The sequence below is a fragment of the Neopelma chrysocephalum genome, unplaced genomic scaffold (assembly GCF_003984885.1).
Source record: "Neopelma chrysocephalum unplaced genomic scaffold, ASM398488v2 Primary Assembly neopelma1_86, whole genome shotgun sequence".
NCBI classification, from domain to species: Eukaryota; Metazoa; Chordata; class Aves; order Passeriformes; family Pipridae; genus Neopelma; species Neopelma chrysocephalum.
The window spans coordinates 1,437,330-1,460,921 of NW_020897748.1; the positions used below are offsets into that span (position 1 = coordinate 1,437,330).

The following is a 23,592-nucleotide window of genomic DNA, read 5'->3' on the forward strand; positions in this document are numbered from 1 at the left end:
AATTGGCAAGAACAGAATTTTTCATAAAGGGCAGGCAGTGCTTTTAGGGAGAGCTAAACACTTTTTGCTTTAGCAGGGATGCAGAGCTGGAGCAGGGATATGATTTGGCAGTATATTGACTGCATGTTTTTATCCTTTCGGCTGCTTAAGTTCTAGGAGAAGTAACTTGAACAGGACTACAGTTTAATACACTGAAGCTTACACAGAAGGTATTATTTTCTCTTTGACAGGGTCCAGTGCTATTTTTACGCTGTTTGATAGAGAGCTGCTGTTAGGCCTCAGGGAAGGAATAGCGATTCCTTAAGTAGGGCTTTGCCTAACAGCAGCTTCCTCCCTCCTGCCACTTCAACCACCTCCTCCAACATAGAAAATGCCTGACTCTCCTTTTTCTTTAAAAAATACATGTTGTTAACTATCTCTTTGGTAATCCGCCTAACAAACCCTTGCTTGCTTGTGCAGGACGCCTAACGCCAACACCAGCCACTCTGTTTATTAGTCCCTTCCTCCCCACTCCAGTGCCCAGCCTCCCTGCCTCCTCAATCACATGTGTTGTTTCTCATTTAAATGAACAGTTGGATTCTTTTATTTCTTACAAGTGCTGGATTCGCCTTATCGCCCTCATTCCTTTGGGGGTTGCCAATTGGTTTTATCCACGGATGTATCATTTCTCATGCTTCCCTTTTTTCTTACAAAGAGAAAGAACCACTTCGTCAACAAGCCTCTCTGGAGTGGAAGATTAAAAACCTAGACATCACCTACCTTGCAGCGCTACTCCCAACTGGGTTGTGTAAAACTCAATTAAACTTGTCCCCATTGAATACTGCATTACAGTACATTAAACAGAAAATTCTTCAAGCGTGATGACAAAGCTTGAAACCTTGCCTCAAAGCTGTTCCTTGTAGCTTTCTTTAACATTTCAGTCTTTATGGTGCAAGTCTCCCGTTGACACAACTTTAGTCCAGCTATGAAAAATCACAGAGCCCCACAGGGATTAAAAGAGAAAGAGGAGGAGGGGGAAAAAAAAGAGAGAGAAAAAAAAGAAAACCCTGTCAAAGCTGGTCTTGGCACTTTCCTTAGTGCATCTATTGAAACTATATCACCAGCAGACTAGAACCTGAGAAGTATCAGAGAGACCTACGAACAACCTGACAGTTTAGAATAACACTATGTTCAGTCTCTTTGGTTGCCTTTTTGTATTTTCTTTTCTCCAAGAGAAACAGGTATTCACAATCCCCCAATTAAAAAAAATCACATAATGCTTTAAGATTGGACCAAAATTTTAATTAAGGAAGGGTACAATTCTGAAAAAAAATTCTGTCAAAACAAGAATTACAACCTTCTCCCAAATCCAAATGCTAGTGTTTTCTGAAGAAGTGTGAAACAAGATCCAAATACAGAGCCATACGTCATTGTGATGTAAATGAAATACCAAAAAATTGCTGCTAGTATTTCAAGTATTAGTTTCTTCCCTTTATGAAATGATGATGACAAGTTTACCACAAATTTGTTTCTACCTGAGGTAACACTAGCTCTACAACTAAGAACTGAAAAGATTTCAAGTTCTAAGGAGCTACTCTAAGGAACTCACTAAGCAGTGAGTTGTCCATGGGGTAAGTAAGAATTTTATATTAAAATTTCCCAAAGCAAAAGTTATTTATGCTCGAAAAGAAAAAAAAAGGACACATCAAATGCATTTAGAAAAATTCCCACTTTTCTTACATAAACCTAATTAAATATTGCCGTGTTACATGTCAGCACCTCTGACCCCAAGCATATATAAGTTATCAAAAGTCTCACTGAGTAGTTACATTTCAACAATCCATCAATATGCTTCCAAATAATTCTTTATTCTCTTGGCTCTTCATAGTAATAGATGCAAAGAGACATGTTAAGCATCCAAATCCTTCCTAAAAAAAAAGGCTTGAAATGTTTGCTTCTTACCTCCTGCCTTAAAAGCATGCATACTCTTACTGCACATGTTACAAGGCATTTAAAAAACACTTCCACTCAAAAAAAATATTCCTATATTTCAGTCGCAAATGCCGTAAAACATGCATTCACTATTTGGGCTGCTCAGATGTGAAGAGCACTGTATAATTTTTTTTCTTTCTTGTGTACAATTGCTTCATTTTATACTAAATATTCTGAATAGACAATACAAAAGGGTTTTGAAAATGCCACATCATATGCATGCTCCCCAAAACTTATTTAGTAGTCCAGCTATGTGTAGTTAAGTGCTAGATTATCACACATAGACTGCTGTATAAGCTCTTAAAAGACAGACTGAGGCATGCCATTTTAAAAGGGGAACAAAGGCAAAAATAATTAGGCAACCACGTATTATCAAAAGGTTTGGATCCAGTTACTTCTAGCCGTCCCTTTTCATCACCTGAATTCTACGTAAAGTTCTATGTGTCTTCCCTTATGGGTTTTAATTTGCCAAAGAGCCCTGCTGGTAAGGCAATACTTAGTATATATGATGAAGAGACGCCAAAGGACTTCTAAGTCCTTGCTGATGACTTTCCCTGTCTAGTGACAATTTTTTTCCATTTCTGGAGGGCAGAGTTCAGTATCTTTGGGTACATACAATTTATGGTATATTATACATGATAGAAAGGACTACTCAGAAGCTTGGTTCATTCTTTTTTGGACATTACCTCTGTGCACCTGAATTTCTGCAGAACAGGAAAATGAGGAAAGAAATGGGAACAGTGATTGAAGAAAATTATGGGATGGCTCCTTACTCTACTACATCAGTTTTGTATCAGTAGATGCCAATGAAGGTAAGTAACTATGATGCAAAATAAAAAAAAAGACAATGTATGAATGTATATCAAAAATATTTTAAACATCCCAAAAAATTAACAGCTGTTCCCTATGTTAATAATACAGCCTAATTTGTCCACTGCTATGGGAAAAGTCTATTTTCCATAGAAAGATTATTTATATCAGGATAAAGTAAAATAATATAACAACCCTACAAGAATATAGGGTTTAAAACTCAGAGTTGTCTCTAACAATATCATAGGAAAGTAAGATTGTTTCCTATGTAAAAATAAATTGTTTTTCCTCCAAGTAGAATTTTTTCTTCTTTTTGTGTCCTCCACTTATGGTATTAGTCTACAAAACTGTTTAGCTTAGCAAATATTAACCCGTTTTCATCTGACATATGAAAATAAGTAATAGGAAAAGGAATGGTGTATTTCTTTTTTGTTTTATTGTGTTCACTTGGGCATATGCATCCCACTACGTAATTTTGTGGGGCTACAGCAAATGAATTCATTGCAACATGGATCAGAGGCAACCTTTTACCAGGATCTAAAAAGCTGTCATTATGAAAGTGATATAGTTTGATGACTCAGGTGTTTGATTCATGGCAGACAGCTAAAATCTGTTCAGGCAATTTCCAAAAGAAAAAATTAGATCCACATTTACTGTTAAAAACTTCAGGATCTCTCTTTTTTCCCCATTATCCAACGTTATTAGTAACAGTGGCTGGAGTCTGCCAACTGCAAATGCAAATTGACCCAACTTTTCTCCAGAAAGAAAGAAGGCATAGAAGTTAAGTAAAAACAAAGAATGCTGCTGGATATTAATGGTAGACTGTCATGCCAAAGTGCTCAAAGAAAACGTCTGCTAATCAGTTTCTATTGATTCCTCTGTAACATCAATATCCCAGAGATGACACATGGGACGTGATGCAGCCATCCAAGACTGACACACAAAAAAAGCAGTCCCGAACACAAGAATTTCCTTCAATATCTTCAGCTTGAAGACCAACTCTTAGATCTCCTGTGTACCAGTTTAACAGCTGAAAAGACTCCTATTTAAGAAAATGCTCTTGTTAAGGAAAGTACTTCCCAATGGGTGCTTTTGGAGACATCTCTGACTTAGAAACTGAATTGTCTCTATACAATTAGACCTTTGAGTATTCAACTATTCACAAGTTTAGACTTTGCCATAATTAGGAACACACTAGCACTAGGATCATGCTTCACTTCCCTGAATATGTTCATATGTTCTTAAAGAGAAGAAGGTCATGTATCAGCTCATCACTTTTTGGAATCTTCTAGCTGAATATATTATAGGGTTTTTTTAGGTGCAATTGATCCAAAATTAATTTTTTCTGTTTAACATCACTTAGAGGCATTTTTCTAAAGGAATGGAATGATGTTTCAGAAAGAACAATTTTTATGATGCTGTAGATAATTTTTTAAAGATATCAAAATATTCAGGCTGCTCAATATCCAAAGTTAATCCACTTATGTCCTAGATTATAAAATTAAGATCAAACCAAGAAAACAGAATGCAGAATATAGTTCCCTTTACACACATTTCTGTAGGACAGAATGAAGAGAAAATAAATAATGAAATTTAGGAAGTGTATCAAAAAAGACAGAGCAGTGCTACACATACATAAAGCTGAAGATCATGTTGTGGCAAGCCAGAAAATTGTTATGTTTCACTTGTTATGGTACACTGGATATAATTGAGAAATAGCTGGCATGTACAAACCCAGCATTCTCTCGACTCACTGCAGAGCTTCTGCCATTTAGGGATTTACATAGAAAGTACATGGAAAGAGAAAAAAAACTTATTTAAAGAGTCAGTCTCAGGAGATCTTCTGAGAGGTGCAAAGGACCAGAAGTGGCTTCCAAGAAAGCAATAAAAACAGTTCATTCTTTAAACCACCATTAAAATTTCAACTTTTTCCCTAACTTAGCTAGTTAAACCCAAATAAAATACATAATACTTTGCATCATGAACAGTAAATTGCTCCTAGACTGCTGGGTCATGAAAGACTCAGGATGGGGTTCTGAACCTATAGCCAATATTTGTTTAGCCCTAATGAATTTCTACTTTAGGAGGGAACAGAAGATAAAAGTCTCAAAGTCATACTTCAGACTACACTTCCCACCAAAGTAATCCACTGAAAAATATCATTGTTTTTGATTTTATACTTCATTTGCTCCAATGATAAATATAATTTAATTGAAGCTTAATCATAAAACTGGTTTAGCCTTAGCAGTCTGTCAATCTTATTTTAAATTTTCATTTAATTGTAACTTCAAAATGCATTTAAACCTCATATAGTTTAAATCCATTAAAATGCACGGGCAATCACCATTAAAACAAGCCTGTTCACATTTAAAATAACAGACTATTAATAGAGTATGCATAGCGATCACTTGATGTGACCCTTCTTATTTCCTAGTGTAAAACATTGCCTTTTCATTACATACTTTAAGTTCAACTGCACATCTTATAATACCAGCAAATATTTTGTCTGGCCAAAGACACTGCTGTCTCCCCTGCATCTCAGATGCTTCCATTCTTACATATCTGAACATCCGTTTCAGCTAAAAGGCCAACCACAATACTTCATCTTCAGTTTTCAAGTTGAATTTAGGGTATAAAGAACCTAAATGTACATAAATCTATGGGAGCTAATGAAATACATCCAGAGTCCTGAGGAAACTGGCAGATGTAGTGTCAAGTCACTCTCCATGATATTTGAAAAGTCATGGCAGTCAGGTTAAGACTGAGGTGACTGGAAAAGGAAAAACATTGTAGCCAGTTTTAAAAAGGGTATAAAGGAGGACTGTGGGAATTACTGACCTGTCAGTCTCACCTTTGTGCCTGGGAAGATTGTGAACAGATCCTTCTAGAACTTATACTAAGGAACATGAAGGACAGGGAGGTGATTCAAGACAGCCAGCACAGCTTCACCAAGGGCAAGCCCTGCCTGACCAACCCAGTGGCCTTCCATAATGGAGTGACTCCATCAGTGGACAAGGGATTGGTTAAAAATGTCATTTATTTGGACTCATGTAAAGCCTTTGACATGGTCCCCCACAACATCCTTCTCCCTAAACTGGAGAGAGATGGATTCCATGACTGGAATGCTAGATGAATAAGGTCGCATCCAGAGGGTAGTGGCCAATAGCTCAGTCTCAATGGACATCAGTGACAAGTGGTGTCCCTCAGGGGTCCATATTGGGACCAGTGATATTTAATATCTTCATTAATAACAGAGTTATAGAGTGTACCCTCAGCAAATTTGCAGACAATACCAGGTTGAGTGGTGCAGATGACACATCCAAAGGCCACAATGTCATCCAGAGGGACCTGAACAAGCTTGAGAAGTGGGCCCACGGGAATCTCATGAGGTTTAATAAGACCAAGTGCAAGGTGCTGAACCTGTGCCGGGGCAACCCCCGGTATCAATACAGGCTGGGGCATGAACAGATCAAGAGCAGCCCAGCTGAGAAGGACTTGGGGGTGCTGGTGGATGAGAGGCTGGACATGAGCCAACAATGTGCACTTGCAGCCCAGAAAGCCAAACGTATCCTGAGATGCACAAAAAGCAGTGTGGCCAGCAGGGCGAGGGAGGTAATTCTGCCCCTCTATTCCACTCTGGTGAGACCCCACCTGAGTGCTGTGTCCAGCTCTGGATTCCCCAGCACAGGAAGGATATCGACCTGTTGGAGTAAGTCCAGAGGAGGGCCACCAAGACTAGAGGGATGGAGAACCTCTTCTACAAGGAAAGGCTAGGAGAATTGAGTTTGTGCAGCTTGGAGAAGAGAAGGCTTTGGGGTGGCCTAATTGTGGCCTTCCAGTATCTGAGGGGAGCCCATAAGAAAGATGGAGGGGGACCTTTTACAAGGGCATGCAGTGACGGGACAAGAAAAAGAGTAGTTTAGATTAGATAACAGGAAAAAAATTATCTTCTGTGAGAGTGGTGAGGCACTGGAAGAGGCTGCCCAGAGAAGTTGTGGATGCCTCATTCACGGAAATTTTTAAGTCCAGTCTGGATGGATTTCTGAGCAACCCGGTATAGTGAAAGGTGTCCCTGTCCACAGCAGGAGGATTAGAACTAGGTGATCTCTGAGGTCCTTCCAATGCAGGCCCTTCCACGATTCTATGATTTATATTAGTCAATTCCTATTAACCCAATGATCCTCAGTTTTCTCATAAATGTCTTTCATTTGTTCAGATCTTGAATAATTAGTGCAGTCCTAACTGTAAAAGAAAAATTTCAATTTATGTGTGTTTCTACATCATCACTGTCTCAAACAAGAATTCCTCATTCACTGAAATAATGTTACAGAGAGCAGTAGTATTATCTGTGCATTTTGATTTTTTAAATAAAAAGTTACAATGGTTATTAAATACATCTGATTAAATCTGAATAAACCTCTCTTCTAGTGTTTCTAACACAATCTAACTTTTCAATATTCTTTTTACATTGGTTTGCACTCCCTAAAACACATATTTTTTTCTCTGTTGTCTTCTGTTTTCACCATTTTATTGCAAAACTAACATTCTTCTGTAATTTATAAAGCTAACAGTAGTAATTTTCTTGAGCTTTAATAATGTTAGCTAGGACTTATTCTTTCTATCTTCTAAACTCTTTTACAAATAATATTTCTTCCCAATGACTACTAACCTGTGATAGTATAATTGCTCAGAATAGCTGGAGTTGCCCATGCAAAAGTATATATTGCAGCTATAGGAAGAGATTTCAGAACTTTTTGTAGCTTGAGTGAAACCCTAATTGAGGCCCAAGGTTTTGGTTTTTATTATTATAGATTTATACGCATGTATCCATGTGTATATACCTGTATACTATGATATTATCATAGAAAGTTATCTTAGGTGCAAATTCTGCTCCAGAAACAAGCCTTGGTTCTGCATACCACTGACCAATTCAGTCATGTACATCACCACTCAGTTACAGAACATCTCTACTAAATCTTCTTCAACATCGCAACTAACTTCAAGTATCATAATTTAAGCATACTCTAGCTTAAAAGAGTTTCTGTTTGACAGCATCACATTGCCCCACGTGCCTCAACAGAATTAAACTGAAACAAAAAACAAAAGAAATCTGAAACAGCATTTTTCTCTGTGCTTTTTCAAAAGAAATGACATTTTTAAAAAACTGCTAAGTTTTATCTAAGTGTTAGCAGTAACAGGGGCTCATTCCTTGGATATTAACCCAACATTGAAGCAGGTTGCAACTTCTTCATACTTTCTTCAGTTTTCTTCAGAGAAGAGTGGGAAGACTAATGGATGCTCCAGCCCTGATGAGAAGAGGGGCAGCTGAAGGCACTGTGAGCATCCTGCCTCAAGTATATTTTGCACTATGCTGGAGTTCTTTCCCTAACCTCTAGTCTCCCTTCTCCCCATTTCACTAGACACACTTCATAACCTGCCTCAAAAAACAGGGTGCAATTACCATTGCATTAGGAAAAATAGATGTGTTCTGCAGCACCACAGCACCCTGCTGTGAAGTCCTGCTCCTTGTGGCCTCTGCCTACAGTACTGAGCAGTGCTGGAATGCCATGGAGAAGGAGAGAAATGCTGACATCGATTTGTATCAGAGAGTACACAGATTGATCCTCAGGATCAATAGAGAGGTCAGGATTCAGTCACACATGATCTCTAGCTACAGCTCTTAAATAATTCCTGAAAGACAATGGAGGGAGATATATGTATGGATGTGACCAAGGGTTACACCTTGATCCCATTTTCTGTTTAAGGAGACCTACACACCAGAAGAACTTTTTTTCAATTCCTTTCAGTTCTAAATCCATTTCCCTGAGCATAAAACAAATCTCAGTGTCCCTGTTATTGCAACAGAAGCTATCCATTTCCTTTAACATATACGTTGCTTTTAGACTTCTCTAATGTTAGTAAGTCTCCTTAAGCTTCTAAATTAACAATGAGAACAACAAAACCACAAATTGCCTTTAAAAGTAACACAGATTCTAAATATCATCAATAAATAAGGTAGGATCCAAAACGTGACTAGGGAATTTGGGAAGAGAGTGCGCTCCTGTTGTCTGTGTAAGCAAGCACAGGAATCACCTGCTGGAGTCTCCAGAGTAACAAGAACAGGAGCTTAGGGACTTAATAATAAATCACTGGCTTGCAGGTCAATTAAGTGGCAAAAAACCACTTGAATTCCACCCATGGTGCCATAATAATGGCCTTGCTTGTAAGCTGCTAAAGACAAAACACATCCAACATGATTTTAACATTGCATCCCAGGCAGCCCAGCTCCACAGCCCACTTGGACATCACAGCTGCACATCACAGGTTTTCCTGGGAGCTTGGCACCTTGAATATAAAAGAGTCTTCCTTTGATTATTACCACTAGGCATAAACCACTTAGAGGTAAGGGACACGGAATTCACACACTGCACTGTCCATTATACACACAGCTACCTTGAAAGGGGGAAGAATGTATTTCTGCATTTTTCAGCTTTTGCTTGCACATGGCACACCATTAGTTTGCCTTGTATCACAAATACAAATTTGACAGGAATCACTATAAAACAGGCTGCAGATTAATCCAGTCCCCTTTTCTCACATACAGACATTTTATACTTAGCACCAATGGAGCTGCCTGAAAAGAATGACCCAGGTTTGATATTAGGCTTCTAGGTCATGGTTTCACCTTGACAACAGCTCTTTCATTTCAAGCAGTAACATTTGCCAGGATCCCTAAGGTGTTTTCATTTTTGTCAAGAAGTGTAGGAGAAAAAAAAGTATGAAAAAAATGATAAATCTTAATTCATAAGCTACAGGACTATCTCTGTGTCTCCAGCACAAAACTCCAAATCCAATTCAGGACCTGGATGTGTATTAGAAGGCTGCAGATTTAAACCTTGTCCACCATGATCAAACTGGATTTATGGAGCATCATAACTCTCCAGACACCATCCAGCAGCTTATTAATTTAATAGACTCCTGTCCATTCCATGATGTTCCTGCCCTGACAGTCTCTCAAGATAAGGTGAAAGCCTTTTGACAGGACAGAGTGCATATATATTTTCTTCTGTTTTCTTGTGGATGGGGTTGTCGACAACTTGAAATGTGTGGCTCAGCAAATTTGTTTTTTTTTTTCTTCCCTCTTGCTTTGCAGGGAAGATGACAGAGGTACCACAAGCACCAAGGGTCACAAGGTTATTGCAGTCTACTTAGCATAACGGATAAAAAACCAATTTAATTAAAAATAAAACACATTTAGCATCTATATCATATCCTGAAAATAAGGACAATATTTTTCTTTAGAAGATTTCTAAATGACTGATTCTACTGAAATTGACTTAGAAAAATGAGAGACAAATACATATATTGAAAAAAAAAATAAATCTCTGCATTCTGTTTACATTTATTGTTGCCAGTGGTCTCAATGGTTGAAGCAATATTTCTTTTCACATGGTCACAATGGGTAGTACATATTGGGCTTCTTTTCCATCTTGAATATCTCATAGGTGACTTACAGAATCAGTGTACAGTTTTTTAAATCTTCAGTCCAAAAAATATAATTCTGTGCAAATCATGTCAGTATTCTGCCTATTTTCTTGTCTCTTCAAATGAAAAACAATTCCAATTTCAAACTATGAAATAAACTACATAATAAGTGATAAGAAGAACATAAGAAAAAGAGAGCCAAAACAATATACATACAATAACAACCTAAAAAAAAATTGGCTGCTATGTAAATGTAATGCACTAATAATGAACAAAAGCATTTTCATGTTGGAAGTAGAAATATAGCTGTACATCTGTATTTCTTGTCATTTTCCCTTTATTATCTACATGCTTAGAATTTAAAGGCCATGTAATAATTCACTGTATACTATTATATACATATCCATAAAGATGCATAAAATAACCTTTTTATTGTAGATAATTAAGACAATACACAAGGCCCTGACCTCTAACTCCCTGAAGCAGAAAATTGCCCATTGGATCTATTTGTAGAGGTAAAAAATAAAAATAAGGAAAAAGTACAGTCCTGCTTCATGAGTTCTTTGAAGCTGAATAGTGTTTGAATTAAGTCTACAACACTGTGTCTGCCATAAGCAATAAGAACCACTAGTGATGGGGACAAAATATTTTCTTCTGTGGCCAGTAAGGAAATTATCAGGACTGATTTGCAATAGTTTCGTTTGCAACGGTGCTATTTGGCATCCTGCAACCAAATAGGGAGCCTGACATCTACTTGCCTACCAATCATTCCCATTATGTCTGTATCACGACACATTCTTCCAATGACTGTGAAAGCAGATATATTATTCCATGTAAGCATTATACACATAATTATAACTCCATTGAGAAATATTTTGCAATTTTTCAGTGTTGTGAAAAAGAAATCTAAAACAAGCTCTTTCATGGACCTTTGATATTCAGGTAAGTGTCATAAGTATGCTGTTAAAAACTCAGATATTTTTGTCAGTGGATACAAAGAAGAAAAAAACCTTTAGCACCACCAAAGGCTTCAGCATATTGTTTAGCTAATGGAGGCATCCAGTAGGACAGGAGATACTGCAGTTTTCTGATTGTCCATGCGGAACAGACTAAGTAAATTCACTCGATTTGCTTTTAATAGTATGAGGAAAGAAGCCCCTTGCAATCTAAAATATATGCCCCAAGTTAACCTTTGGCCTACTAAACAACTTGTTCTCTGACCCAGACCAAATTATACTCATACTCTAATGCAGCAGCATTTAAACTCCTTATGATGTTTGACCTGTGTCTCATTAAGGTCCCTGATGCTGTATGTCTGTGGTGCAATGTACCATTACGTTGCCTGAAGTTGTAGGGACAAAAAAAGAGTATTTGCTGGCTGAAAACTCTTTTTTCTCAGGAAAACATGGTATCAAGGATCTCACAGAACAATCAAGAAAAGTAATCTTCTGTCACTAAAGGAAAATTTAAGAACCCTTCTGTTGCAACAACTGAATTTTCCTGCATGTTAAAAATTCGAATGTTTATTTTAAATTATTAAAATCAATTAAAAATTGCCTTCAATTTTTACTAGTAATTTCATGTGACCTTTTCACAGTGTTTGTGTCTTCAACATATGGCACATAACATCAGCTAAATAACTCACCTCAGTACCAGTGAATTTAGTAAAGAATTAGGTATTTCCTGACTTATTTTAAGTGAACCATGGGGCCATGCAGGCAGTGGAAGCTCCAGAAGGGTCAAGCACAGCCCTTCGCCTCTAGCCCTGACTTCTGCCCTGCCCTCTCCACTCTGCTGCCTTTCCTCGAGCTGCTATTTATAAATTAGCTACATGACACAGTTTCAGTGTGGGTAGCTGTCATTTTAACTAATATCATCCTGTAAATCCACCCTAACAGGCTTCTTCTCTGTTGTGATTGGAGAATAGACTTTCTCGGGCAGCTTTCAAAAGCTGCATCTGTTTGATCAAGCACCCATCCTTTAGCTGTGCAGAGCAGCGCTCCCTCGCATGCACTCCCCCCTCTCCCCGTTTTTGTGTTCACCAAAAGAAAATGACAATTCTTGGATCTCACCCTTAGGCAACATTCTCCCTAGCAAGGATTTTGTTATAGTTGCTCAGTGGGCATTGACTGTGATTTCACTTATGGAGACATGGAGGCTTTTTATGGCATTTGATATCATGTGTCTGCACCACTGGCACAATTAACAGGAGCATCCTGGGGAATCACTTACGAAGATGTTGTGCAGTGGCTGTGGAACCGCGCTGGGGTGAGGATGGGTTTTCTCCTCCAGCATCCTCTCAGAAATAACGAAGGGCATAAACTACTCAGTGAGGCCAGGGAGAGGAGGAAATAACATCCATAAATCACTAATGGAAATGCAAACCCAAACACTGCCTCACACAAACTGAGACAATTGCTGGCTTAAGAAGTGTGCAAATCACTGGCTGTGGCTCCCTCCTTTTTGGCAGCCACACCTGACCCCATCTCACCACCCCATGTACCAGCACCCATCTCTCTCTCTCCAAGGGGTAGCCTGCCAAGTGGTCATTTTCTGATTCAGGTTTTGCAGCAGGAGATGTGCCCCACGGCTGCCACCTGGCCAGCAGCATGCTCAGTGGTACACAACGCAACCCAATTGGCCCAGACACACGTTACACATGTTGGTTTTCCTGCACACATCCTGTGGTGCTCTGCAATCAATTACTGTTATACCACCATCATTAATAATTTTCTTAATGAAAATGATTCTGTTGATCTCCGTTGTATTTTAATTATCAGAGTTAAGCATAATTACACTGCAGCTCTGAGCTGGCATGTAGACTCCTTTAGGGCGCAATTTTGTTTTAACACACTGATAATGTAATTTTACATTGTGTCAGTTGTTTAGTTATTATCCAGTCGTACAATTCCGCTGTATTCCTGATAACAGATAATAACCTTAGCACCTCCTATATCCTGAAGTCATTTAAAAAGCAATATTGGAATTTCACAACTAGCTAACTTAATCGCCTTATGATTTTATAATTCCCACAGCTAAATATTTGTACAGACACCCTGTTTTAACAATGCCACTAAACATATGGTATCCATACATTTCACATAAATGGTTTAAATACTATCTAGGAAAATGTCTGTTATATGAGCATGGTTTTTAGTCTGTGCAACTGTGTTTTTTACACTGTTTCTATTCTGGTCAGTCAAAATTTAATTTTTAAAATTGTTGCCGTCCTAGTGAAAGATTTGCAGTAAATACCCCAGCCCCCTCCTAGCTTGTGAGGTGACTCCTACCTGTGGTCTTAGAGATTTTCCAGGTCTGGTGAACAACTCTGTTAGGCACGAATGTTTCTCAAGTACACCATGTGGCAATGACCATACAGTTCATGCATCTATACTTTCTAACAATATATCTTGCCTGAATTACACTGTAGCTGTTTTTAAAAATAACATATTTATAATTCTAGATAAGCTACAATTCATAAAATCTGTCTCTCAAATCTCAGTTTCTAGGACATTTCTCAAATTAGTGAATAGACTATTTTTGAAACATGAGAGAAGTTTGAGGTAAATATTGAAACAAAAAGAGCATTTTTTTAGAAATATAATTATAGATGTAAAAGTTTCCTTATCCTAGTATTGGGGAAAGGTACTTATAAAAATACAGGTAGTAATCCTAGACTAAGTAGAATAGTTAGAATACCACTAATTTCAAATGCTGAATATTTATTTAATAGCTATTCACTCTGAATGTATTCTGATGTGCATTTTTAAATAACTGTTTTCTTCATCTAAAGATTTGTAATTCCACTGTAATAACTTAGCAATATAATCCTATATGTGTACATCACATATATATACACATACATACGCACACACACTTACTGTGTTTGCTTGTTTAGAGAAAATATTTTATGGAGAACATTGAAGGGAAATAGGGAGGTAGCTGGCCAGCTCACCTTCTTTTTTAATAGAACCTGTGTTCTAGGCTCCTATCTCCATGATTATTCTGTGTGCAATATGTGGGTGATTACAGTGCTCACAACGTCTAGTGAACTGGAAATCAGACTGACATTCCTATGTTCTTCTGAAAGATCTGGGGAAAATTCTGCTCTCAAAGATATCACTGTAATAAGCTAAAAGGAAATATGGCACGTGCTTCTGAGTCAGCAACTGATCGACCAGCACCATGTACTTCTAGCCAATTCTAAACTTATCTTCCTCTTAGAAATGTGCCGATTTACTCCACTCATCTCGAGTATAGTATGGAAAACAGCTTCCAGGTGACCAAATCTGCTACATAGACAATTCCACACATTTGTTCAGCTAATTACTTTCAGAAATAACAATGTATTGCTAAGCAAACTAACAAAATTATACACATGCAACTACAACATTACATCGAATTACAGCTACATGCCAGCTGACACCGTTTCATTAGAAGTAATGGCACTGTAGGAGACAGAAAGCTAACACAAATCAAAGCAATGTAATCTGGAATGATGAGATACAAATTGAAGGAAGAAACATTATTCTATTTATTTATTTTACCATCTTCTATTTGACATTGTTTTGTGATCCAAGTCAATTAATCTTTCTAGTACAAAAATCCCAGCAGAGCTCAAGGCAAGAGTAGGTGCTTAATGACTGACAGAACAGCCACCTCGAAGTGAAAAGAGAGGAACAGAATGCAATGAAGGCAAAGCACACCTATAACTTATTTCCTGCATTAATTTAGTGAAGTAGCAGGTTTTAAACATGTATTTATCCTCAAATTTACCCTTAACTTTAGTTATAATAGACATCTCTGCTAAAGATAATAGAATTCACCGTGAGTATTGCATAACTGTCTCACCATACCTTGTTAACCAAGTACTAAAATAACCAGTATAATCAGTGAAACAAAATCCATCACCTTTGAATGAAAAAACTAATGTTTTGGGCTAATCATATTGTATCAAACTGAAGCAAGCTCTCAGTATTTGACAAAAAAATTTGTATTTCAGTAGATTAAATCTAACAGATAGCACTGAAACTGTCTATGAATTAGTTAGTGTTAGTAAAGTACTTTGAAGATGAAAAGTCCAACTGGTAAATATGTGCTAAAGAATGTAATAGTTGATAAGATATTATCCTATGGGAATTTGCAGGAGTTATATTTTGGAGGGAAAGTAGTTTCCCATTACATTAAAAAGTTGTTGCAGAAAAGTTTGCCTGTGATTATTCAATACTATGAACAGCAAACTGCAGCTCTGGAGTCATTAGAAAAGCTCCACTGTGTTTGTTACTCAGAGCACTTTGCTGCTTCTTCCACTTGGGCTGCAATCAGCAAGCTGTAAAGGGAGGGCAGCTCAACCCTTTTTAGATCTGAGCCCAGTTCTCTAGTACTGCAGGTGTTTCAGGTTGTAGAATGAATGTGTTGACATTCTGTAATTATAACAGAAAGAATTTATAAGACCCTGGTGTGCAAATCATTTTTAACATGCAAATTCCCTGTTTTCAGCGTTTCAACTTTCAAAGGCTTGTGGCAGTTTAAAAGCAATCCTCTTATAAGTGTATAAATTGCAATGATTATAGGAACAAGTTGTAATTGTTTCTAGTAAGTTTTTAGGAGTCTTTGATGTTATGATTAGTGTTTTGTATGTTAATATATTGATATGGATGCTTATTTGCCTGGATGCTTGTATGCTGAAATGGTCACTAGGTTGCCTCAGCAAACAAATCTTTGATCTCAGTAGGTCTGTTCGGTTAGAAATAAAACCTAAAAGAAATTAAACAAGAACAGTGCATGTTCTGAAGTATTCACAAATACTTCACACTTGAGATTGGTGATTGAAATACAAGGAAGGAAAGTCATAGTTTTGCAACCTGATCTTTAGGGTGAATGCCAAACATGGCTACACTAAGTAAGTTATTTTTATTCCATATATTCAAGTGGTGTTTTGTTTATCTTTTTTTTTAACATACTGTAATGATTTCATAACTGCATTTAAAAGCTTTCACAGTGGCTGATCGAACAGTGTGGTGCATAGTCCATGGTGCTATGGACTGAACCTGAGACTCTTTGGGTTGTTTCAAGATGCAAGACAAAAGCCTTTGCATCTTGAACCAAAGGAGCTGTTAGATGTGGTAGGTTAGATAAAGCATGTTTGGTAGGGAGCCTCATAAGAACTTGTACTGGCTTGAGGAAATCTGACAATTCACATTAGACGGAAGTGCTACCCATTACGACGAGCCAATACATTTACAGTGAAGCATCATCACATCATGCTACTACAGAGAAACTGGAATGTCAGAGGTGACAACCCTGAAACCCAGTTCCAGTTATCCTCTGTTACCATGCTGACATAAAGTCTTTTCGTAGTCCAATCAAGTCGTCACTCTTCTTACAAAACTGGATTTCAGTTAGTAGTCTACAATGTAATGTAACATAACATGGAGAAATGATATCCAGTATGCCCAATAAAATGCCAAAAAAATTCATCTATTCAAAGTGTATAGATTTTACTGATGTTTCCCAAGAGGCATTAACTCTCAGAGAGAAATGGATGGTATGTCTTTTATCATCTGATGTCCTTCGGTGTTTAAAAAGAATTTAATAAACTGCAGAGACTATGTGGGGTTTTTATATAACTAAAATTAAAAAAAAGGCAAAACCAGAATGTGGGAGGAAAATGAGAGTGAAAACTGACATTAAGGAGAGACATACTATTAATTTTCCTATTGTGCAACAGGTATATGTTTGTCTCAGTAGCTCACACAGGAAAGTAGAGAAAAAAATAAGCTTGTGTTTACCTTTGCTGTACACAATGCAGTTGTTTTTGTTGTCTTCTACTCCTTGCCAAGTCACATCCAGCAACCACTTGGGGCCAGCAGTCAGTACCATAGGGACTGAAGCCTTTGTCTTCTGTAGGAAGGACGATAACAAACAGATGCCATTTGCTTACCTTGATTAACAACTTTAATAATAATAGTAATAATAATTTTATTTGCAAACAACAAAAGCTCCAAATCCATAAGCCAAGTTCTTATTCCTCTGCCTCAGGATTTTTTTTAAGAAGACACAAGCAGGAAGCTTTAGTTCTTTCATTGACTGAATGGTGAAACTATTATCAAGGATTTTTCCGAATGATATTGGATCAGATCTCCAAGATTAAGCAGATCTCTGGTGGCTGAGAATTATAAAGGGAATGCAGATGACTTTCACAGCAAAGAGCCAAGTGTTTAGAAGTGAACTTTAGACACATTGTACGTTATTATCAACAGGATCTCACTATTTCCTGAAACAGACAGGAAAGAATTTAAAGAATTGGTATCCATTTCAAAGATCTGTCCTGGGTAACATTTGTATTATCATAGGAAATAGTTTTGAATGGATAATGGAATTTTCCCTCCTTTGCTATGTGTTGATGTGTGATTTTACTATGTCTGAAATCATAATAATGCTAATAATTCACTGCACTTTGTCCCGACAAAGACTAAAATACAAGTTGCATTAATCCATTGAAAGGCTCAAAAGTAAAGCATGGCGTTATCATACCTGAAAGGCATGGAGTCAATTTAATAAAACCATCTCCTGTCCTTATTTCATACTCTATATTTAAAGAATTTGGTATTTGAGGAGCTAAGGCAGAGGCCTCAAATTTATTAACATTTAACTCCCGTGGGTAATCCTGAGTTTGTCAGTATGTGGCACTGAGGTGACACTTAGGCTTCTATCATTCACAGTTCTTTTTCTCTGTATCGAGAAGGAAACCACAACAGAGAGTACAAACTACAGCAGTCACAACATAACTTCTAATTTTTTTTCCTACAAATAATTCTGTCCAAGACATTCCAACCTTCTGTAAGAGAATTTAGTTATTTTTATATTCCACCAATAATTCTCTAGTTGGCTCCACTTATGTTCTATTGTGATATGACTAAGAGAGTCAAAAAAAAATCAGATACAGAAAATCATAATGGACTTTCCAGATGCTTTGGCCACATTTATTATCTATGACTGTTCTAGAAATGTAGCGAAGTATAAAGAGTTACCACAGAACCTACTGCACTCACAAAATATACAGGAAAATATTTATTGAAAATAAGATATTATTGAAAATGTTTTAGTTACATAAGATACAATTAATAATTATATAAAATATATAGCTACTATAATTATGATATATCAATATTTTAATAATGATTATAGAAAATATATATTAAATATCACAGTTCTTCATCATTCAGGGGTTTTTTATCTTTTCAGATTCTAGTAATGTTTTATCAAAGACAGTACTTTTTACTTAATTTTCACTTCAGATTTTGCATTTTTCATACAAATGTTTGGGCATAAGTCACATTCCATGGCATTATTCATCCTCCATAAGTATTGGAAAAAACAGGTAGAAATGATGAATGAAATTAGGAGAAAGGAATGTGACATCTAGCAAAAATATACTTACCTAGTGTAAAAATATTGAAACCAGAGACATGCAATGTCTCAGTTCCTAATGCTGCTTTTTCTAAGGGAAGTTGCAGAAAGTATGTCTGCTAGAGTCAACGCAGCTGCATGCACTTTTATTCTGAATTTTCATTCTAATTAATAACTGACCAGTAAAGAAGACAATTTTTTTTTAAAATTTGCTTATGTTCCTATGTAAATTATCAAGAAGCCTGATATTATCAGTTATGAAATCAGTGCAAAGTATTTACACATGGACTGCATAGAAAATAATGATGTAAACAAGGCATGAACCAAAAAAGAGCTGCAAGAGATGAGATGAAAGGTAATCAAACTATCATCTCTATCTTCTAGTATAGAAAAGTCTGGACTTCAGTGTAATTTACACCAAAACAGTGCTAAGGCTGCCATGGAAACAATGAAAAGTAGCTATTCCTCACACACCTGAGAATCATACCCGAATTAAATACAAGCTGTAACATGAATGTTAGTAACCATGGCTTCACAGCAATAATGAAGAGGAGGATCAGGACATGTTCCTACCACTTGCTGCATTTCTCCAACTGCCATTTCAGTTAAACCTTTAACATGTTTTTGTGCTTATATGTGCTCTCAGTCTCTGGTAATCCCACATAAAATCAAAAGACAGTGCAATATTATCCAGCTAGTGAACTTTTACAAGTGCACCATAAATGATTAAGACTTTCAAACAAGGTTTTTTTTTTTCTAAGTTGGTGGCCAAGTTGAAAAGCAGAACAAACCAAAATTCTATCTTTTAAGTGCCGAAGGGATCATCTATTTAATTTTCACAAGATCTAATTCCTATTTCTGGTTTTCTTCTTTCCAGACGTCTGACATTTCATTGTGTCTCTTCCATCTTTAAGGGTATTATCTGCATTAAGGTGGTATCAAAAAGCCTCAAATAATATCAGGATCTTCTTGTGCTGGGCAATAGTTTATTATCTACATAGTCAGGACAAATAATACATCCTGGGAAAGGATTATACTTAACCACATACTGCTGAGGAAGAATGAGATGCAGAGATACCATTTGACTTTCTCATGGAGATTAGTTTCTCCTTTAGTAAAGGGGTAGACTTAGTCTCAGGCCACCACTCCAGTTTCCTCCAGACAAGGCGAGGAGCCCAGGCTGCTGCCTTATCCCTTCTGAGGCAAAGCAGGGGCAGCAGCAGGTAGACTGGGCAGCAGCAGTCAGCATATGCATCTGCTTTGCCATTCCCCATTTACAGGGCTTTTTTGGAACTTAAAGAACTACATGGTTATCACTAAATTAGCTTCCAGGTTGGCTTGGCAGTAAAACTCTTAATCAGCTCTGCAGCTGTAAGTGGTCTCCAAGCACTAGAGATAGGCTGGAGGAAGAACAGGGTGTTTTGTTTCACAGCTCTTCTAGCCTAGAAGAACTGGTGGACACCTCAAAAGAATTTCCCATTCTCTCATAGCTCTGCTCCCAAGCTGCACAGATATGTAAATAAACTTCTTTTAATATGAAAGCAAAACTTCACAAGGCCCTGGCTGCTTGTAAAGCTTGGCAGCTCCACTGAAGGATACGAGCAATGGCTTGTCTTTGATGCACCTCACAGGCATATTGTGTGAGCTGTAAGGCGAGTCAGGACCATGGTAGCAGTTCTTGGGGTCTGGCATCCTGTGAGGTTCACATGTTCATAGGAGGTGTTCACCACCGAGAGAGGATTGCTCTTGTTGTGCCTTATTACATAGCAAGAACCGAAGCAAGCCTGCTGATTCAGGAAAGGCCATTTCCTTAAAATGGTTAAAATGAAAAGACCCCAGTTCAAGATAACAAGAAGCTATGGTTAAATCAGTCATGCCTTTATCACCTCAAGATTAGACTACTGCAATGCGCTATACCTGAGGCTACATTTTAAATCCATTTGAAAGCTGAAGCGGGTGCAGAATGCTGCAACCCGCTTCTAAAGCAGGATATCGTGCTTTGAGCGCATTACACCAGTGCTTTTTAATCTGCACTAAGTGTCTGTGGGATTTAAGGCACTGGTTACAACCTATGAAGCCTAGGACCTGTCTGTTTGAGATACCTAATTGAGACCTGCCAGGTCCTTTGTCTGAACTGTACAACCATGGCTGAGAACCACCGAGGAACATTAAAAAAGGCTTTCTTAGCTTGACATAGAAGAAAGTCCTCGCAAGGCAACATGTTCTTCATGACAGCTCTTCACCTTTGGGACATCATCCCCCTTGAAGTAGTTCATGCACTGACTCTCAGAGAGTTCTATGAAAATCATCCTGTAATTCATGAGATATACTTGTCATACTGTAAAATTTAGTTGGGCATTCCCAAAAAAGTGGAGGTAGGTGTTACCTACTTTATGCTGTTGGGGTTTTTTTACAATGCTATTAGGAATATCTAGCTTAAGAAAGGTACCATTTTACACAAAAAAAAGCTTTCTTGTCACAGCTGCTTAGAAATAAGAATTCAAAAGCCAAACATAATTTAATTTCTCCCTCCAAAAGAACTGCTACAGACTGGTCAAAAGCTTACAAAACATCCTGCCTACTGCCTATGTATAATCACAGGGATCTGCTAACATGGGTGTCTGTAAGATGGGGCCATACAGTAGTAACCTCACATTTTATAAATGAGGGCACATTATAGAACCACAGTATTGTTCACTGCTCTACACTAGGTAAGTGTGCATTCTACACTTGAGTAATTTTTACCTGAAAATGCAATTTCTGCTAATGTCTTCGTGCCATAACTAGACAAATTTGACAAGGACAAGCAGGGTCAAAACTGTGATCTCTCAGGGAACAATTAGAATCAGCTAATGAGGATAAAAGAGGTCAGGCAGGCATCCACTTTTCACTAACCTTTGAAGCAACCGGACAAACAAGAGAGGTAACCCTCAATAAATGTTTATATTCAGTCAAGAGGTTAATGGAGATAAAAATAGCCATCACAGCAGGCCGAAAATAGTTTTGCACTCTTGCTAAAAGGAATCAGTGCTAACAAGTAACATTAGATGGGCTCTTTCCTGAAAACATTTCTAATGTATCATGTGTGTGGCCTGATAGAAACTTGAGGAAATCTCGATGCTGAAGAGAAATACAGTATGATCAAGTAGTTTGAAGTCTGTGAAATTCTCATGTTAAATGCCAGATTGGTGCCAGCTGTTTCCCAAGAAGCTGTGCTGAAGCAAGAAACAGGTATTGAGCTACTGAGCTCATGTTCAGTAAGTCACTGTGACACAACCATCCTGTCCAAGGCACGGCGTTCCAAGAAGTGTTTGACATTATTTAAGGAGATGTACTGATATCCAGGGGCTTTCTTTCTAATTGTATTTTGGTTCCTGCAAACAGATTTTCTTTCTAAATCTCCCAAAGAGCCTTACTACCCATGAAAGATACAGAAGGTTACCAAGATGTCTTCGTGACCTTTCAGAAAGTTCTCATGCCCCACTGTGTAGTGTTACTTTATGCAGTCAATTAAAACAAAGAGTATACTAGGAGGGGAGCTGTAAATATACCTCAGGTGCCTTCAGATATGAATATGGGATAGTAAAACATCAGTTAATACACCAATGGAGGTTTCTACTTTGAAATTCAATTTAAATTCAATTGGATCATCACAGGGTTGACACCTTCTGACATGCTGAAACTGCAGAACATTCCCTCTAGAGGGGTTAAGTTCACCTTTGATGGTCACCATATTCAATACGGCAAACTTTATAAGGTCATCAGATCAGTTCAGACAGTCACACTGACTGTTTCAATGTATTTCTTTACCATATAACTGGTTATAAATTCATCAAGTCCTAAAACAATCTCATCTAAACAATTCAGTGGACAGACATAGATACGCATTTTGTGGTTAATTTGTATGCAATGGACTGGACTGTCTTTCCATTTCTTTATCTTCCTTGAAAAATCTTATGTTTTTTCCAAGGAGGATTCAGTCTTGGAAGAACAGTTATCTCAAAGGCTTTTCTAGAAAACCTGCCAGTCAAGGTCTGTGGCAGCACTTAACAGTGCCATGTCTTGCTCTTCTGGATATGCAGAGGCAACTCCTCTCCACTCACACAACACTGGAGATGTCAGGAGGTTTTCAGTGTTGTGGTACCATGCTGATGACAACATCACCAAATAAAGCAAAGGCATAGCAGTCTCCAGCCTGTAAACACCCACCCAGGAATCTTACAATTGCACCAAGATTTCAGCTTTCACAGCCCCCAGTATGCCTGTTGGTGAGATCTTGAAACTTAAACTAAATGCAAAAGAAATTTTGCAATCCTTAGTCCTTGTGGTTGAAAAAAAAACCCAAACCAAAAACTTTGAAAACCTGATACAAACATAATGAATGCAGTTAATTTCACCTAAATCTGTAGAGAGCCTGGGATAACTGTTTTAGTTACTACTTTACAGCTTTATGGGATCCAGTGTTTCAGAAGAGTGTTCAAGTACCATCCATCAGATACCCATCTACATGAAGAGAGTCAAGAGTATACAAGAACCTGTATACCCACAGAGACAAATTGTTGCTTGTGATGGGCCATGAAACTAGTGGTGGAGAAAAGAAAGAAGTTACTTCTCAGTATCTTTTTTGGTGATAACAGAAGAAAAAGAATTGGTAACATTTGAAGAGGCTGTGGTCAAACCAAAGCCTTTTAATGTTTCATATACAAATAAGGGGGAAAAAAATGTACACACAGATGGAATCCCAACAGACAGCTGGGATTCCCTGCAACTGAGAAACCCTGCTGTTTGCCCCAAGAGATCATCACTTGTCAAATGACAAAACTAAACATACATTTCACCATGTATCTATCACCACTATGTACATTTCATCCACAAACCTAAAGCAGACTAAAGAAATTATTCAAACAAAAAAAT

The 23,592-nt window shown here is 37.6% G+C and overlaps 1 protein-coding gene across 5 annotated transcripts in view; it reads right to left on the reverse strand.

The window, feature by feature from the left end:
• ZFPM2 (zinc finger protein, FOG family member 2) overlaps positions 1-23,592 on the reverse strand; it is a 307,974-nt gene that overhangs the window by 93,086 nt on the left and 191,296 nt on the right. For all 5 annotated transcript variants that reach the window (XM_027692382.1, XM_027692379.1, XM_027692381.1 and 2 more), the window contains one exon: positions 17,058-17,169. In XM_027692382.1, the coding sequence (XP_027548183.1) occupies positions 17,058-17,169 (112 nt within the window). The remainder of the gene's footprint in view (positions 1-17,057; positions 17,170-23,592) is intronic.